Here is a 20,377-nt window from a genome sequence, read left to right on the forward strand (position 1 = left end):
CTGCCTTATGAAATCAGCTGACAGGTATATTATACCTACAGATGATGCCTTTTCTCCCAGAGAGCTTGGGTTGAGATTGACCCACTCTGCAATTGCTAACAGACACTCTAAACAAAAGACTAAATTTTTGTCCAACTCTGTGAATGTAATTATTTAGAAAATTATTTGAGCTCTAAATAGGTTGTCTTTTTACAACAAATAGTGTGAAGATGACCCTAGATTCAAAAATTATAATTTTTCTGAATTTTTTATCTTGAAGGAAGAAATCTATTTTTAGAATTAAAACATAAAGAACTCAGGCTCTTTAGGCTTCAGACTTCACTCTGGAGTAGTGTGAAAGCTGTTTGGAATGGCTGACTTCTGTTTTGCTTTGCTTTGGAATTATTTGCTCTTTATTTTTCTAGTATTCTGCTTGGGGAATCGCTGTTGTTGTTTTTTTGTTTTGGGGTTTTTTTTAAATTGATTTAATAGTATCTACACTGTTATAAAGGCAAAATTTGTAGTATGTAACTACTACTTACATATTTCTCTCTTTTCTCTCCCCAGGGACGAATTGTAAAAGCAACATCAGCTTGACCAGTCTATCATATTACAGTGGATGGCTCATCTCAGTCCTCAAAGCTTTTTGAAAACCAACACCATCACAGCTTGTTTTGGACTTTGTTACACTATTCTTTTCAGCATGAAAATGTGTGGTTTTTTTAGGGTTTCTAATTCTTCAAAGAGGCACAGAACCAAGTTTGGTAGAAGAAGGATGCTAAGTATGAATTTGTGTATTATTACTTTAACATGCCCACATTTTACTTTGAAATATTTAAAAAAGGGTTCTGCAAAATGGAAAAGTTAGTTTCCGAATTGGTCTTGAGTGGTTTTTCCTTTTTTGGATACTTAATTCTATTCTGATATTAACTTATCAGATTGCTTTTGTGCATTGGTTAACACCACCATTCATAAGTTAAGATTCTTGGTATTTGGATGTCTGTTAGATGCTACTAAGAAAATAGAGATGAGCTTTCTTTTTAAAGCTTTTGATGTGGTGTCATAGAATAGCATGTTGTAGTTACAATCAGCTGCTTTGTTACCTTAAAACTAGGCATTTGTAAATATTAAACCTTAAGATGGCAGGTGATGTCCTGTAAACACTCAGCTGTTCAGATTGGACATAACTGATGTAGTTCTTCCTCTCAGAATTATAGGAGACTTGTAGCTTAGTGTTGTTTTTCTGTTTCTAACTTGCTGCTGATAATGTATATGAATTTAACATGCTGTGTAAGCTGTGTCTTAGTTCCTAAACAGTTTATGCAGTGCTGCTTTGCCAAATAAAGTTAAAAGTAAAAGAAGCATTGGTGGTGTTTGAATATAGAAGAACGAACGCCAAGTCCACCAGATACAGAATGCTGACTAATACTGCAGAGAAAAAAGAGTTTCCCTAACACTTCATTTTGTGAAATCCGAGTAGGTAAAAGCATTAATCCAACTGTACATGGTAGAATGTGACAACGTTTCTTCAGGGTCAGGATCATACTTCAGTCATCACTTCTCTTTGCCTGCCTAGCATAGGACTTGTCCTATAGTAGCTGTACAATAAATAATGAGTGGGCAAATGAATTAACTTAATATCAGGAACGTACAGGGTTGAGGATAGGCATACCAAAACCCATGTCTCCCTATAAATAGACTTATTAATATAATGACTGTAAATGAGTTTTTTTTTTTTAACACAGAACAAGCCTTTTAGTTTTTATTACAGAAAAAAACCCTTCATTTCTTTATTTTGTTTTCTGACTCTCTGCTAGTGCCTTCAATACTTTTACAACAATTTTCTGCTCCTTGATAAGAAAAGCACACTTGATCCTGTCACGAACACATTTTGCATACATGGAACCACCATAGGCCCTGCTGACATGTTTTTTTTGTTTTGGACAACCTCATAAGAACTTTAGGTCTCACAGCAGGAACCCCTCGAAGTCTGTCTGGGCATACACCACATGCAGACTCTGGTGCTTTCCCAACCTTCTTGGTATATAAGTAAACAATCCTATTACTAGGAGTTCGGGACAGCCTAGTTTTGTTAGAGGCTGTATTGTAGGAAAGCCTACGGTGGTATGTCAAACACTGGACCATTCTGAGTGCCTTTACACAGCATCCCCAGAAGAGTGTAAATGAGTTTCTAAGAAGGCAGTAGCATTTTGGGTTCTTCCTTAAATATGGTTTTATACCTTTTATAATAGGATCTTGGGTTTTCTAGGGATTCTAGAACTTGAGGAAATACAAGCTCTAGAATGAGCAGGACTCTCCAAAAAAGCTCTTCTACTGGGTGCTCAATGTGCATAGGTCTGGCAAGAAGATCCTTCTTCTTACCATGAAGAAGGATGTGACACTGTCCTTACCTGACTCTTAAAAAGCCTTAAATATTACTTCTTTTAAAATGGCTTTAAAATTCTGCATGCATCTTTTCACAAGTGTCTTGTTGGTAAGATCTTAGACTCAGGAAACTAGCATTATTTGGTGCCCAAAATTTGAGAGTTAAAGTTGATTGTTGACTTAAGTTTTCGGTTGTTTATTGCTTCCTGACCCAGGCCATGAATTCTCATGGTCCAGGAGTCGGTATTATTTGAGGTAGTTGCAGACGTCAAATATTCTTTAGTATTTAAATTAATTCTTTTCTTTTTTTTTTTGAGTTGGAGTCTCACTCTGTCGCCCAGACTGGAGTGCAGTGGCCGCTCCCAGCCACCGCAGCCTGGACCTGCCGGGGCTCCAACAATCCCTCCGCCTCAGCCTTCCAAGTAGCTGGAAGTACAGGTGTACGCTACCACGCCTGGCTAATTTTTTGATTTATTGTAGAGATGAGGTCTTGCCAAGTTGCCCAGGCAGGTCTCGAACCCGCGGGCTCCGGCAATCCACTCACCTCAACCTCCTAAGGCTCGGGATTATAGGCTGAGCCACCGAGCCTGGCTATTTAAATTAATTCTTAAATGCATTCACTAGACTGTGTTCTTTGTAGCCATTACCAACATTGCACTATATGTAAATATTTCTCTCTGTTAGGTTTAGGGGATAGAAAAAGGACCTTACTCTTAAGGAGTTTGCAATCTGCTTGAGGAGACTGTTTATAAATATAAGACATGGCGAGACCTCATCTCTACAGTAAATCAAAAAATTGGCCCAATGTGGTAGCGCGCACCTGTAGTTCCAGCTACTTGGAAGACAGGCGGAAGGATCACTTGAACCCAGCAGGTCAACACTGGGGTGGCCATGAGCATGTGTGCCACTGCACTCCAGCCTGGACTGCAGAGTAAGACTCCGACTCTAAATAAACAAACAAACAAACATGATAAGACAAACTTAAGTGCCATCTGATTAGTACAGACAAATTCTGTGCGGTAAGCATTGTTCAAGCATTGCTCTTGAACTTTAAAGTTTTATAAATTAAAAATTTAGAATGCTGAATAAACAGAATTGGATATTAAGGGAGCTTTAATAAGGGGTGGAGGTGGAAATAATGGAATTTCTGTAGGTCTAAGAGTTTTTCTAAGAGAGTGAAATTTATGTATGTGTATAGGTCAGAGATAATGTCTTTTTAATCTTTGGTAGTCTTAATTTCAAAAATATTTTAGTGTATCATTTTTCCTTAACAGAAGTGATTTCTTTACATAATATGAACAGTGAAAATATTTCACAAAGTTCCAGTCTAGTGAGATCTTGTTGAAACAAGTTTTTTGTTTTTGTTTTTTTTATAGATTTGACCTCTTAAAACTTGTGTAACCAGGCCGGGCTTAGTAGCTCAACCTGTAATCCCAGCACCTTGGGAGGCCGAGGCGAGAGGATTGCCTGAGCCTGAGGGTTGAGACCAACCTGGGCAACTCAGTGAGACCTCGTCTCTACGGTAAATCACACAAACTAGCCAGGTGTGGTGGCCTTGGAAGGCTGAGGCGGAAGGATCACCTAAGCCCAGCAGGTTGAGGTTGTGGTGACTGTGAGCATGCCACTGCACTCCAGTCTGGGCAACAAGAGTGAGAATCCAACTCAAAAAAAAAAAATTTTGTGTAACCTAAGCCTGTATTAGAATATAAGATTTTATTGAGTTTCAACTCTTTCCCAGCCAGTAACTTTAGAAGAAAGTGTTTTGGGAAAAATAATCCGTTAACATTGTCCATGCATATAGTTAAAATTCCATTGCCCTAACTTTAAAAACTGCCATCATTAAAAAAAAAAGTTGACTAAACTTTTAAAATTATTGATAATGTACCTATATGAAAGCATCTTAAAAATTGAATTGATTCTAAAATGGAATGACATTTTTAATAATAACTTAATACTCATGAATTTTTTGAAGTTATTCTTGGTGTGTAATTGCTAGCCAGGAAAAAGTTGCTTAATTTTGTTTCACTAGACAAGTAGGTATTTGCGGTTTTCAGCTCAGCGTTATTTTGCCAGGCACAGTGGGCTCATGCCTATAATCCCATGACTTTAGGAGGCCAAGGCGAGAGGATAGCTTGAACCCAGGAGTTCGAGACCAGCCGAGGTAACATAGCAGGATCTCATTTCTACAAAAATCAAAAAGTTAGCCAGAAATGGTGGCACCTGTCTGTAGTTCCAGCTACTAGGGGTGGGAGGGGGTGGCTGAGGTGGAAGGATGGCCTGAGCCCAGAAGGTTGAAGCTGTGGTGAGCCATAATTATGGCACTGCTCTCCAGGATGGGTGACAGAGTAAGACTCCAACTTCAAAAAAGAAAGTTAAACTCTCCAGTAGTTTGGTATGGTACTAAAAGAAATGTGAGTATGGTAACTGAATACTAATATTGTAAGTTAAATAACAAACATGGGTTATTTGAAAAGTGTTCTTAATGTGGTTCAGAAGGCCAATACCTTATTTTAGGTAAGTGCTAAAATTCTTGCAGGTATAAATAGTTATTTCCTACAACTTATTGTATTCTTAAAGAACTGTACTCAGTAAAACAAATGAGTTCTGAATGGATTTCAGAGTTGTTGGATTTTCTCCAGATTTTTCTGGATTTTTCAGAAAGATGACAATGTTTGTCCTCCCTGTACTTAGAGGGTGGCTCAAATAGCGGGCCTGTGAAAGAATCTTGTTTGAAGAAAACCAACTGGCCCCAGAGGCCCAAGGAATTTAATGTTTATGTATTATAATAAAAAATGGAAATCAAGTCCAATAATTTCCTTATTCTTAGCCCTTCTAATATCATTGCTACAACAATGGTGGTTGGTTTCCCACTTCTTTTTTTTTTTTTTTTTTTTGAGTCAGAGTCTCACTCTGTCTTCCAGGCTGATGCCACGGCATACTCACGGTCACGGCAGCCTTGACCTGCTGGGCTCAGGCAATCGATCTTCCGCCTCAGCCTTCCAAGTTGCTGGAACCACAGGCATGTGCCACCACGCCCAGCTAATTTTTTTATTTATTGTAGCGACCAGGTCTTGCCATGCTTCCCAGGCTGGTCTTGAACCCTTGGACTCAGGCAGTCCTCTTGCCTCCGCCTCCCAAAGTACTGGCATCACAGGTGTGAACCACGGTGACTGGACCTACTTTATCTTTTAACTGACTTTGTGTTGTTTGTACCAAGACTTTATGAAATACTCCTTGATTGGTGGGAGAGAAAACAGAGCTGACTTTAGGTTCCCATATAATGTTAAACTGTGCCAGGGAGTCCCTCAGAGTCTCTGATGTATGTTTCTCTCTTTCTTTTTCTCCCCATCCCTTTCCTGTCTTTCTGTCTTCCTGTCTTTTCAGTCTTTCCTTTTGTCTGTCTTTTGCCATATGAGGATATTCCAGGTCTGCTGAACTCTTTCTAACTCAAGTAGTGTCCCAATAGTGTGGGCATTGCAAAAAAAAAAAAAAATTTTCTTTTGTCCAAAGATCAGGTGATGGCAATAGTGAGGACATTTTTTTTAATGGAGAGGGCAGTAATTTAGTGATTTGGGGCAACTAGGGATATTGGAATTTGAGTTTCCACACTGTGAACACTCCAGTGCCCCAAAAGGATCAGATCATGTTGAGTAATTTCTTTCTTATTTTTTTAAGTTTTAAAACAAAATTTATTAGAGAAGAGAGGAAAGAAGGATAGACGTGCTAGAGCTAGCTAGCATGGGCTAGAGAAATCACCTGGTGAAGTAATTTCTTTTGCCACCATTATTTGTTTAGCACCCCCCCATTGTAATGATACTGTCACGATTTTTCTACACATTATAGATCAAAGAGACTGCAGAATTTCCACATAAAGACTATTGTGTCACTTTAAAATCTACTATAGAAAAGATATTTCCTGGGGAAAAACGAATTGCCCTTCTTTAGAATCAACTCTATTGAGCAATTAGGAGGTAGGCAACAGGGTTGGATAAAGCAGACCAGGAAGTTACAGGCAGGAATTTCAGGGAGTGTCAGATTTACTGCCTATCACCCTCACTGGCAAAAAGCAAGTTAAAAGTTGTGGTCTCAGGCTAGGGAGTTCATGGTTCTGATTTCTTCCTTTATACACAAATTTCTAGATAATAAATACATTTATCTAATTCTCTAGTTTGTGGAGCTTTTAAAAATGTTATCATACTGCTCTTTGATTTATTCAGATTTCTGAGTCTACAGTCATATGAAACTGACAATGAAAATTCAAGAGAATATTTTAAGTCCATTTACGCAACATAATTTTTCATAAGCTTTTTATGAAAGTTAAAATTATTTTTGTATTTAAATTTGTTGTAGCTAGGTATGGTAGCTCATACCTGTAATCCCAGCACGTTAGCAGACCAAGGCATGATGGCTGCCTGAACCCAGGAGTTCAAGATGAGCCTGGGCAACATGGCAAGACCTCATCTACAATAAATTGAAAACTTAGCCGGGCATGGTGGCGTGTGCCAGTAGTCCCAGCTACTTGGAAGACTAAGGTGGAAGGATTGCCTGAGTCACAGGTCGAGGCTAGGGTGAACTGAGATCATGCCACTGCACTCCAGCCTGGCTGACAGAGTAAGACTTTGACTCAAAAAAAAAAAAATCAAAAAATCTGTTCTGAGAAGTTTCCTAAGTTATGAAATAACTTTATTAAAAGATCTTTCAGCTGAATAAGTTGATCTCTTCAATTTGCAGTGTGATAACATGCAAGATTTAACAAACTGATGTGATTTGAGAATGAAAATAAGTAGGAATGAAGATATTCTGAGATCTAAATAAGGCAAATACAGGAGAAGACTCTGTTTTAATCATTCCATCCATTCTGAAAAACATTCAGCTTTGGGATTTCTAACCTTATTTTTGTCCTTGGTGGTTTTATACTTAGCTGAAGAATCTATAAGCGTTAAGCTATTAAAAGTAGCTATGACTGAAAATACTCTACCTTTAGAATACTAGAATCCAGTAGGGCAAAACAGCTGGGGGAATGGAGCCAGGAATGAGACGTCTGCAACACAGGTGCTTAAAAAGCCAGTGAGACAAGAATACTGCATACTGCAAACTGAGCTTTGTTCTCTTGGTGTGCAGCTTGGGCAGTCCTTATTAAAAATTCTCATTCAGTTTTAGTGCAAAGAATTTGTAGAAAACATGGAGTCCAGAAAGCAAATAATTGAAGTTGTCCTAGGAACAAAGTGGCATAATCCCCAACGAAAAACCAAAACATGAAATGGTTTATAATTTAACAGCCAGCCCAAATGACAGAATTGCAGGCTCAGGTGCTGTGTTGAGCATCATGGGGTGGGGGTGGAGGGGACACACAGCATCAATAAGGGCACCTGATCTCAAACCGGGAGAAATGAGGACCAAAGGGAAGCCCAAACTTTACCTGAATAGTGACCACTTGTATACCCAACCCTGAATTATGCTCCACATCTTTAAAATAAAATAAACTTTAAAAGGAAGCATCATCAATATGATGTTGAGGGAACATCTGAGGGTAAGGATGGTGCCTGTATTCTGGGGTACAGTACTGCAGTATGTCTATATAGGTGAAACCTGGGTAGAGTCATCAACAAGGTCTGCCTTGTACAGCAAAACCGAAGGACAAATAGAAATACACATGTTTGGGTCGAGGGACAATACAATAAAGAGCAACATGAACAACCATCAGTGACTGAAAGGAGGCACTGGTAAATGTAGCAGGGCAGGGCCAAGTCACAGGATTTCAAAAGGTTATTGGGAGAAAGATGAAAGCATTCGGTTATTTTCCTATGAAAGAACATATTTGGTGCTCAGATGATTTGAAACATTAAATGCTTGTGGAAGGCTGGAGGGGTAGCTGTTGTCTACTGAGAATGAAAGGAAAAAATTTTAAGTGTTCAGGAAGATGGCTTAAGTGGGTCTCTTTTAGGGAAACAGATGTAAAACCACATTTGAGAAATTGTGGATACCTTTCCCTTTAAAAATATTGTTTAATTGTCTTAGATAAGGACTCCTTTAATCAGATAATCAAGGCAAGAAGACTTTAAAAAGTCCCATTCAGTTTATCTGCTAATGGAAATATTTTGTAGACATTGCCTTGGCAAGTCACTTTTCTCCAATTCTTTGTCAAACAGGAGTGGTATGATTAAATCCAAATAACAAAGTAATAAATAGCTTAGTCAATACGAGCAACTTATGATTATATTAAAAGGTAAGAAAGTCTTAAGAACAAAATACAATTTATTAAAGGAATATTGTATACATAGATGCTGGACATCTTTTTTTCAAGTATTTCAATACCATGGCGACAGTAAATTGTGTTTAATTTCTTCATGTATAAAAGATGTGCTGAAGGATACATGCCTCATCAATTTTTATTGTATTGAGTATGGCTATAGGTGACATACTTCTATATAAAAACAAACTGCACAGCCTTACAGAGTACAAACCTCTTAGGTTCATTCACAGTTCATTTCTCTAAACTGTCCTTGAGCAACTTAAATCTTTGTTCAGTCCCAGACATTCAAACTGCTTTGAGTTTCTCAGAAAATAGAAAGGATACCCTAGAACTAACTCTATTTGTTAATATATTTTTATTTATTTATCTATTTTTGACAGAGTCTCACTGTTGCCCAGGCTGGTGTGCAGTGGCACGCTCATGGCCCCCACAGCCTTGACCTGCTGGGCTCAGGCGATCCTTCCACCTCAGCCTTGCAAATAACTGGAACCACAGGCATGTGCCATCACACCTGGCTAATTTTTTGATGTATTGATGAGATCTGATCAAGTTACCCAGGCTAATCTCGAACCCCCGGGCACAGGCAGTCCTCTCGCCGCCACTTCCCAAAGTGCTGGGATTACAGGCATGTGCCACTGCATCTGATATATTTTGATATATCTCCCACCCAAGTCAGCCATTTGCTAAATGAACAACCTACTGTAGGTTCAATCTAAAAGTGTACTAGACTCTAGAATATTTTTCAAGTGTTTAAAACAATTTGCCACTTAGGGTTAAATATATATATATATATATATGATAGGAACATCATGTGAGTATAGACAGGCACCATCCTATACATTCCTCTCAGTGGAATCATTTCTAGAATGTATATAATCCCGGCATTAAGTGATGATGGAAATATTAATAACTTGCCTTTAGAAGCCTACAAATTAAAAAGGGAAAGATGCAAAGCTAGATGCTGGTTTTGTGTAAAGATAAGCCTGTGAAAAAACTAGTGTTCACTGTAGAAATACATAAACCTGGTATTAGCTGATGGCAGAACACTTTATAGCTTAAAAAATAAAAACTGGCTCATTCCACTGGCTCAAAGAACTTACTGATACTGAACCATGGTAACATTTTTATAAAAGCTGTTCTCAGAAATTGACCCAATGTTCTGCTTCTCAATTTTGCTCTCTTCCATCAACAAACACTATATGTAAATAAGTGGCTGTGCACTAACTGTGGAGCAGGGTTGAGATGATAGAATGAAATATTAACCATCCTCCTTGCTCACTTTGCCCTCACCTAAGTTTCTGTTAAATTTTTGGCCTGCAAGTTTCCTGCTTCCACCTTGGTTTCCTGTCTCACTGCATGACCATCATGCGGCTGTTTGTACTCCAAAGTCTGGGTCTTTAATCCTAAAGATCAGCCTAAGAAGACAGCCGCCTACATGCCATGAAGTCAGAGGCCTTGGGAAGAACCCACCTTCCTCTTCCCAGGGGCTCACTGGCCTGTTCATAAGGTTTATAACTGAGGTATACCTGCCACAGGTGACATCTCATGGAAGGTATAAACTCACTGAGTTCCATTCTCAGAAACAGATTTTGAAGGGGAAAAGAAACAGGAGCATTGGGAGCTTATAGGAGGGAGAACAGGGTCACAGAGTAAGGGGAAGTCGTGCCTACAGCATCCAGCGCTGCTGGAGCCAATGGCTGGCTTCTCAAAAGTGACGGGGTAGCGCTGCCATCCCAGGACCACCTCCTGAGATACTAAACTTTCTGCCTTAGCTAAATACAAATTTCTATTTTCAGGGACAGCTTACATAAATCAGAATTCAATTTGTAAAAGTCTTTAATCATATGAATTCCTCTCTAAATTGTCCAAGGAAAACGTTTTTACAATAAATAATAAAGACAAAGTTTTGGGATTTGCAGAATCTTCTGGCCCGATTAAAAACAAAAGAGGTTATACATATCTAAAACATAATATATGTATAAATTATAAGTGAAACATGTCCTTGCCCCAAGCTGTTTAAATTACATGACTATAGATACATCCCATTTATGAGGTAGTCTGATTCCTCAGATGTAATGGGACGAGCTTTCTTAAGTTTCTGCTTCACCAGTCGTAGTCGGCAAGCAACCATAAGCAGCAGCAAAGCAGTGATAGCCAAGCCCAGTGCCAGGGGCAGAACTGCACCTGTGAAAAGTTAAAAATGAAGAGGGTAAGTCAATGATTAAAACAATGCTGCTATTTACTATATAATAAGCACTTTGCATGCGCTATTTTATTTAATCTGAACAGCTCAAATTGGCACTAGTATTAACTGTACAGACATTAAATAACTTGCTTAGAAGTATATAATGTTTAATTTATAGGTCTATGGCTCACAGACCTCTTTAAAACCAAATTCTGTGCCATATTCCTACAAAACTTCCATGGCATCAGTGGATACAAATATTGCAATCAGATCACCCTTGTATCCAACTGAAATAGACATTCTTACCATATGACTTTACTTATTTATTTTTTTTTATTTTTTTATTTTAAAGATGTGGGGTACGATTCAGGGTTAGGTATACAAATGTTCATTATGCAGGTACCCTTGTTAATGAGGTGTGCTCCCCCTTCCCCTGGCAGTTTCCCACTACTGCCAATCCTTTTCTTATAGTATTATGATAATTGTTCAAGGTCCACTTATGAGTGAGAACACCATATGACTTTTTTATCGTCACATTATACTCATGGATTCATACATGATCATTCTCTCTTAAAGTTAGTATGAACTAGCTCCTGATTTCTTGTTCTGGCCAGGGCTTAAGACATTTATTTCCTTTTCTAAATCCAGGGAACCTACTCACAGTCAGTAGAATATTTGTTGAAAACTAACTTCAAAATAGTATGGTGTGATTTGGGCCAAGGGTTGTTCAGCAAAACATCTTTAGTTTTTCCTCCTGGGCTGACCCTAGACATCAGACTCGAAGCAACCTTTAGAGGCTCGCAGGAGTCTGGAAGGTACAGGGTGTGCCCAGACCAGTCTTTCTTATCAAGCTCAGCAGGATCTATTCTTAGGCTGGTCTACTCTGTAGTCATGCCAGGTTGGAGATGATATGGGGGAGCTATTTTCAGCTGCAGGGATCTTGCCAACTGGTGGAACTAAAGGAGGAGAAACATCTCCCTTGTGTAAGCTCATTCTAGAACATTTTCTCTCATTCGTTTATTCATCCATTCTGCATTAATTAAGAGCCTTCCATGTGCTAGACACTGAATAAGTGCTGGTAATCAAAGATGATAAGCAATTTTTATTTGTAAGTAAATAAATAAATATCCCCCCAAAGATGGTGAAGATCACTGAATTCCCATAACCACCAAATGGGTTGGTACTGTTATGATCCTCATTTTACACATGAGGGAACTAAGGCATCAATTATTAAGTGGCTTTTCTATTGTAAATGGCAGGGCTGGGTCACAACCCCAGACAAGACAGCTCCCGAGTCTGTGGTTTTTGACCACTAGGATACACTATTTCTCCAAAAGGTACATGAAAGTTTTTCAGTGACTTGAAGTCTGGGTAGATGGACATTTAAATGGGAAAAAAAATGCAACCAAGTATTGTAGTTAGAATTATATAGGAAGTACAAATGTAAAAAGAAGTGGCCTATCTGTCTGATCTGTAGGAATTTTGCTCAAGTGATTTTGATGCATGATAGAGATTGCTTAGGTGGTTAAAGGAGATAAGTGTATTTTTTGGCCTTTTCAGATTATAATGCCAATAGGCGATCAATCAGGTAGAATTTTTCTTAGACTCTTAGATTATCTGGGCCTAAATATGTGGGAGCCTGTAGCATAAAGGTGGTTGTTACAGTCCTGAAAGTGGGTAAGATTGCCAGAGAGGAAGACGACAGGAGGGTCAGTAACAAGGTCCTGGGAAACACTAACATTTAGAGGGCAGACAGGAGAAGACCAAAAAGAGCCGAAAAAGACTGAGAGACCTAGGAGGACAAGCAAAAGGAAGAAGGGTCTTGGAAGCTAAGGAAAAAGTGGTCAGAGAAGACAGTGCTCAACAGAATCAAATACTAAGGAGAGGACAAGCCAGGGAAGCCTGGAGAGTCCCTGGATTCAGCAACGGGCAATTCATTTACAGGGAGACTGAAGACAGAGGGATGCCATGTTGGTTTTTTATATATTAAGTGAGATCCGAATGTGACTGCAGTCATTGAAGAGAGATCTGAATGTGACTGCGCTCATCAGGGGAAAGAATCAGTAGGGAAACAGAGATGAAAAGCAGTGGAGCTAACAGAGGATGGAGAGACATAGCTGAGGAAAGCAGGGGCCATGTCCAGATGAGGGGAGAGACACCTTGGGAAGAGGGGACACCTCTTCCTTTAGGACTGGAAGAGAGGAGTGCACAGAGAGGATTTTACATCTAGGGGAGGGGTAGGTAGCTGAAGAAGCTCATCCCAGACAACCTTGATTTTCTCGGCTTAAAACTGGTCCCAGGTGTAGTTGACCTCCTTCTGAAGACAAGAGGACCTGGTGCTGATGACACACTGAAGGCATTTCAATCTCTGATGTCTTTTTGAAATCCCAGATAAACCTCCTGAACAAGATTCTCAAGAAGAGTTTGGAAGTGTCTGGGTGTAGGAGGAGGGGATGTGGAAATTGCTTTAGAGTCTGTTAGGAATCAGTTTGGGGCAAGGCCAGTATTCCCTCAGAGGACTGTGAAAGATAAAAATTTATGAAAAACCCACAGTATAGAATTTGATTCCAGAACTGTCCCATATGTTCCACACATGGCAGCTCTCTGGATGTGTCAAGATTCACTGCTTGATTTCTCCAAGCCTATGGCTTGGGGCCTTATTAGTCATTACTGGCTCCTAGTGGCCACCCTATTGAAAGACGCTTTGACAGTGCTAACGGGCCTGCAGGTATCAGTTTTCCCTCCATCTTCATGCACTAGTCACATACACTGGATATGTTACAAAGGAACAGGACCAAAAGAAAGAGAGATACTCTGGTCAACCCCCACAGAAACTGCGGCATCCCAAGTCATTTCTCACAAATTGGAACACACCACCAGCTCTGGCTCTGCTTATTGGGAGCAGGAAAATGAATAAGAGATGTGTCTGACTTGTTTAAAGATGAAACCAGGGTTCAGGCTAAACGGGAAGGAAGCTGTGGTTGAAGACCTCAGCCCCAACATGTGGGCTCAGGCTTAGCTATGGTAACAATAAGACAGGCATGTGAAAATGTTCTATTTGCCAAATCAGGGGGTTGCCAGAATGTCCAATGTGATTTCCATTTAATGCTTTGATGACAAAGAAAATAAAACTTCTCATAAAGTACTTGCCAGAATACTGAAAATTATTCTCAACTTCTTAACACTTAGTTGGCATAGTTTCTTCCATGACTTTAGTTTGGGTAATTTGTAATTTAACATTTTCCAGCTCCTTCTTAAAACACACCATGATAGTATTCTCAGTAACCAGCTAATACCTAATACATATTTATGTATTTTGTTCATATGAATGGGAGCATCATTTAAAATATGTTGTATTAGAAGGGATGCTGGACAATTAGAACTGAGATGATCTGGATACATGTGGGTGTGGGGGCAAGAGGCAGACTGGTTTTTCTTCATACCATGATGGGGGGCAGGATCCCTTTTATTCAGATATCTTGAGACAGGCTAAATCCAGTAGGCCAGCAGATGAGGGGGGAGGCATCCAGGTACTTGACACTTGGATTATTCTTAGCCATCTATTGTTTAACAGTTATATTTGAACATTGTCCAAATATTACAAAGAATATTCTCTCTAAAAAGACAGTGTTCTCAATGTTTAGATCTATAATTTAAGAATCATCTTTTGTTCTTCTAAGCTTTCTTCTACTAATCAGTTTGTGGGATTTAAGACTATCACCTGCTTTTCTATAGGACTATGTCTTTCTAGTTAAAAACAACCAAAATTATGAATATACAGTCTTTTTCTTTCACTTAGTGAATATTCGCTCTACTTCCTGCACTTTCCTGCATTCCTACTGTCATCTGTGTTGGTCACTAGAGCACTTGGAAAGAGAACTCGGTATAAGCTCTTTATTATTCTCGCATCATAAATAACTCAGTAATAACAACCACCATGTACAGATCTGGCTCATCATTTGGGCCACACAGGTCACTGAATGCTTTATGTTCATTGTCACACTCCTAGCAACCCTATCAGGCAGCTATTGTCCTCATCTTACTAAAGAGGAAAGTGAGATCCAGAGAGATAAGGTAACTTGCCCAAGGCCACAGAGTCTAGTAGTCAAATCAGGATTTGAACGATGGTGTCTGACTCTAGAGCCTGTGTTCCTAAACACCATGCCACAGGGATGCCATTCTCCACAGATGTCACACCTGGAAAAGTGTACAAATGAGGAAGCTGATGTCTCAAGGTGGCAGGTTACTATCAAGAGCCCCAAGAGGCAGAGTGATACAGGAAATGAGAAGGCAGTTCTCCTTGTCCCCAGATCACTGCTCCTCTCATGAACCCTCACGGTGTCATCTGATACCATCAACCAGAGGACACGCAGCTCTGCAGAAGTCTATACTCTGCAATGGGTTTCCAAGTGTACATTTACCTGTTTCTGGAGCTGGGTGTTCCCGTCCTCCTCGATCGCCCTTTGACTCAAAAATATAATTTTCCTCTTTTCTGTTCTTCCCCGAGGAACTACTGTCTGTGGAAAATAAATAGACTACATATTGAAGGTGTATCAGAAACTTCAGGAAATAGACATAAAAATACAGCCTTATTTATGTTTTTAGAGATGAATTTAGAGAAAGAATTTACAAGATTTAGTTACCTAGCAATTATAGGCCTGTGTTTGACACTAAAACACTAAATAAGTAATGTGAACAATTTTTAAAATACAATTTTTAGTTATTTCTTGACTGACTGTAGAGACAGAGTCTTGCTATGTTGCCTAGGCTGGTCTTGAACTCCTGGCCTCAAGTGATCCTCCTGCCTTGGCCTCCCAAAGTGCTGTGTCCGGCCTAATATGACCAATTTAATAAAGAAAAGTGTGCAGCTGGTAGAAAATCACCAGAACTGCCACCACCAATCCCTCTACCCGCCCCCTCCCCAAGAAAAAGGAATAAAAGATCACAAGATCACAGGCTAGAAAAGTCAAGGGGAGTCTCTGGATATCATGCCATGAAAAACAGTCAAGAAAGGTTTGTCTTTGAAAGATAAACAATGAGCATACACAAGGCATTCAGCATGCTATTTCACTTTCCCACCATAACCCTTCTTGGCAGTAGGATCAGGTTCCCGCCCAGATTCATATGAGTAGCAAGTGGATTGGGGGTTGGAATTCAAATTCAGACGTGTCTAACTGCTTGTTGGTAGAAACCAGCACTTCTAATTTAATGATATATTATTTGCTTGACTATTCTACTAAGTTATAATACTGAGGGAAACAATATTAAGAAAGCTCAGATCTTAGAATTTTTATCCCCAGGTTCTCATGAGCCATGGCTGTGTACACTATCCCATCTAGTAATTTACAGCATTTGTGTGTTCATTGCAATGACAACGTGGAGTTACCCTCATGCTGTGTGTGATTTCAAGTGGGGTTTTTGAAAATTACAATGCTTAATGGTGATGAATTAGACACGATCTGCTAACATACATTTTATTGACACACTTTTAAAGCTTCTTTACTCATATGGTATCAACAGAAATGTCCTGTAACTGAGATAAAACTATTGCAAAGTCATATATAAAATTATTTGATAACTTATACTGAGCAGTATTCACATATTTACTAAGAATCACAAACTCAACTGGATACTGAAACATTCTAAAGTTAGCCTGGGTACCTACTCGAGCCAGAAAACAATAATTTTAAATGGTCAGTGCAATCGTGTGTCCACAAAGAGAAGGAATAACAGACACACTGATTTTGGGAAAGCATCATTGACCCTTCTTTCACTTATCCCTCCACCCTGCAGGGCATCTATCATGCAGCCCACTTCCTTTCCACCATCTGAGACATCCCCAGCCCGACCTCTCTTCTTTATCCTCACTGCCAAAGTCTCAGGTCCTCTTCACCTTGGCTGGAGTGCTCCAAGATTCTCCTCCCGGTCTCTCTGTTTTCAGACAGTCCTACTGGAGTGTGTCTGCGGAGGACACCATCCACACTCATCAGCACATCAGCACCATGAGGTGAGCCCCAGTTTGCTGCTCTTGGCCAAGGCCATGGCAAGCTTGCCATATTCTACTGTGTCTTGTTACTCTAAAAGGACCAATGTGTGCAGGCCTACAGATAGCCAATAATGTGATTTTCTCCACAGACCCTAAGCTCAGACAGAATGAGCAAGGTGAGGAAAGCACAGCGATTTCTTGCAGGCCGGAGAATCAGATTTTCCTCTCAGATCGATTTCCATGATTATCCACTTCCCAGTGGGAGGGGAGGAGAGGAGGAACAGCCAGGGTGACCCTGGGAGTAGCAGGTAGTGGCCACTGTGAGATGAAGGGGAGGGAAGCAGCCAGATAACAGCTGTGGGAGCCAAGTGACAGTCACCTGGAACTGTGGGGCCTGTGTCCCAATAGGATGGGGACAAGGAATACTGAACCCAAACAATGTGGTTGGTACAGCACTGGGACCATTGAGAATTTGGGCTTTTGACTACAGGCAAGAGATTTTCTAGTCAAGTGAGTTCAACACCTTTGGATTTTGTGGCCCAATAAAAAATTCAAAATAATTTCTAAGGCCAATTTAGGGTTATTTTTCATTTTGTCAAGTAAAGGCATTAAAAGAAATGACTATTTACTAAGGCCATGATCTTCACTTCATTATAAAGTAAGGACGTCTCTAACTCCCCAAATTATGAAGAATCTAGTTCATAAATAAAACAGGTCTTTAAATGGAATGAATTTGGCCTTATAAAACTCACTGCATTGCCTTATTGTTCCTGTGTGGCCATGAATGGACGAAAGCTTGGTCATGGATGGGCGTGGGTCCTTCTTCACCTAGCTCTGGGTACTGATGACTCTGAATTCCGTCATTTCCCCTGTGGACTCAACCCTGTCCCAGACGTTCCAGTCAGGTTTTTCGGGCTCCCCACATCGCCTCTGTTCCCCACAACCTCCCTTCACTTTGGGTAGCCAGACTGCCCTGCTTAGGTAATTTTCGTTCCCGACTCCATTTGCCCATGCAGTTAATTAAAATCTTGCTTTTCCACTAATTCAGATTCTTTCTACCCACTCTTCAGAGTGTAACTGAATTTCTTTCTTTCTTTTATTTCTTTTTCTTTTTTTGAGTTGGAGTCTCACTCTGTCGCCCAGTCTGGAGTGCAGTGGCATGCTCCCAGCCACCGTAGCCTCGACCTGCTGGGCTCCGGTGATCCTTCCACTCAGCCTTCCAAGTAGCCGGAACTACAGGCACAGGCGACCACGCCCGGCTAATTTTTTGATTTGTTGTAGAGATGAGGTCTCGCCAAGTTGCCCAGGTGGGTCTCGAACCCTCGGGCTCAGGCAATCCACTCACCTCAGTCTTCCAAAGTGCGGGATTACAGGCTGAGCCACCGAGCCCAGCTCACAACTGAATTTCCACACCCATCACATGGCAAGGACCAGCCTATCCAGCAGGCACAGCGGGCACAGAGCCTGGGGGTCACGGTACTTTTAGGGGCCCATGAAAGTGTTTTCATTTAGTTTTTTTAAGCCACAAGAAAACAGTGAATAAAAATAATGAATATATAATAGTGAATTCAGCTTGGATTTTTTTCACCTTTATACTAACAGTCATAAAATATAATATTTAATTTTTTTTGAGCCAGGGTCTCACTCTGTCATCCAAGCTGGAGTGCACAGCTCACCACAGCTTGACCTCCTAAGCCTCAGGCAATCTTCCCACCTCAGCCTCCTGAGTAGCTGGGACTACAGGTACATGCCACCACACCCAGCTAATTTTTAAAAATTTTTGTAGAGATGAGGTCTCACTATGTTTCCCAGGCTAGTCTTGAACTTCTGGGCTCATGCAATCCTTCTACTTCAACCTCCTAAAGTGCTGGGATTACAGGCATTGGCGGAAGGGACCATAAAGGCAAAGTGCTAGCACCCATGAAAACCATAATTGAGCCCTACATATAGCCAGTCATAATGACCCAGTGCTCACGAAACTATTCCTTCTGAGCTGCTAGTGCCTTCACAGAAAGGCACATAGGCAGGGCTTTAGGGGAGCTATGGTTGCTTCCTGTCTCTGTGGCTTAGGAGTCAGGGCCCTTGAGCACACAACGAGGCTTGCTGCATGGCCATCATCATGCCAGCATTAGACTGCTAAGTTCTGGTTTCATCACTTGCTAGCTATGTGACCTTGTCTAAGTTCTTACCCCTGTGCCTCAATGTCTTCATCTATAAGATGGGAATAATGATTGCTACACATCATAGGGTGTTGTAAAAGCCAAAGGAGTACAGAGTGGTGGGCACTCAGTGAGTTCTCAATGCATGAAAGTTATTATTCTGAATCAGAATATGTTTTAACCAAACTTTTAGATATGCAGAACATAGCTGGGATAGTGGTCACTGAGGATTTCTCCTGATAGTTAGATTTTCTTATGTGATACCCGATTCCGAGCCAGGGGGTTCAATGAGATTTTATTATCTATGTTGATAGTCTAGGAAGCTACACTACACAAGTACTGTGAACAGCTGCTGGTGGAGGAAAGTACTATTGAATACAGGGAGGTAATGACGGCCATGAAGTTTATTTCTTTGCCTTTTTTTCACTGTTCGTAGACAGACTGGAGAGCAATTTTTTGGCCAGTACATATTTTGAACTTTTTTTGCCAGGAATGTGGCATGGAGTACAGATTTAACCACTGCTTTTATTGCCTCATGGTGTTGATATCTATATTAAAAATAGGAGTATTTTCAATAACATTTTGAAGGTTCGATCCAAGCCTTGTTTAGGTGATTATACACACTCGGCTTTGGTGAATGCTCCTGAGCTTTCGCTTGATAGAAATAAAGAAAACATGGCTGTTGTTTTAAAGTTAATAATGCCTGATTTTTCCAAATGCCATTGCTGATGGATCTCCAAAAGGAACATAATTGTTTTGTGGCGATAAAGATCACTGGGATGCAAAACACTTAGTCCAGCTAGCAGCCCCCTCACAAACTAGCAGTCTTGACAACACCTTGGAATGAAACTGCTTAAGTGCCTCAAAACCACAGTGCAGCCCTCCTCCCACCACCCCTGTCTCTCTGCCCATAGTCCTCCCTCCATACCTGTCTCCCTCCTCATGATGCCCATCTCCCACCACTCCTGTCTTCTTCCCTGTGCAAACCTCCTTCATCCATTCTCGTCTCCCTCCCCATGCGGCCCTCCTCCTTCCACCCCATCTTCCTCCCTGTGCTGCCCTCTCCATCTCCATTCCTGTCTCCCCTCTTTTGTGGTCCTCCCCCCTCCATCCCTGTCTCACTCCCCATGTGGCCCTCCTCCCTTCGCCCGTCTTCCTCCCTGTGCAGCCCTCCTCCCTCCATCCCTGTCTCCCTCCTCATGTCTTACTGCTGGGTGAGCTTGTGAAGGGACATCTATGCATTCTGTTTTACCTCTCTCTCCAATAATAAATTTGGAAATGGGAAGATCACATGGTTGGGAACTCATGTCCTACTTTTTAAAAATAATGAGCCAGGAATAAAAACAAAATGACAGGATTCACCAACCCCTAATTTTTTTTTTCCCAGCAGATTAGCTGGCTTGACTTTCATGCAATAAAAAAAACCTATA

At 40.5% G+C, this 20,377-nt stretch overlaps 1 protein-coding gene and 1 pseudogene across 2 annotated transcripts in view; both read right to left on the reverse strand.

Moving 5' to 3' along the window:
• Window positions 1-1,769: 1,769 nt before the first annotated feature.
• On the reverse strand, window positions 1,770-2,136 carry LOC110595278 (annotated as a pseudogene). Its single transcript, XR_002481729.1, has one exon. The product of XR_002481729.1 is annotated as a 60S ribosomal protein L34 pseudogene (transcript).
• An 8,299-nt stretch (window positions 2,137-10,435) lies between these two features.
• The window catches only part of LRP11 (LDL receptor related protein 11), a gene marked incomplete at its 5' end in the record, with an annotated part of 46,009 nt that continues 36,067 nt past the window's right edge, over window positions 10,436-20,377 (reverse strand). Inside the window, 2 exons of the mRNA XM_008053997.2 lie at window positions 10,436-10,801; window positions 15,224-15,319. Coding sequence (XP_008052188.2) covers window positions 10,647-10,801; window positions 15,224-15,319 — 251 coding nt within the window. The remainder of the gene's footprint in view (window positions 10,802-15,223; window positions 15,320-20,377) is intronic.

Source organism: Carlito syrichta, unplaced genomic scaffold (assembly GCF_000164805.1).
Source record: "Carlito syrichta isolate Samal-C Ts95f unplaced genomic scaffold, Tarsius_syrichta-2.0.1 Scaffold288923, whole genome shotgun sequence".
Taxonomy (NCBI): domain Eukaryota; kingdom Metazoa; phylum Chordata; class Mammalia; order Primates; family Tarsiidae; genus Carlito; species Carlito syrichta.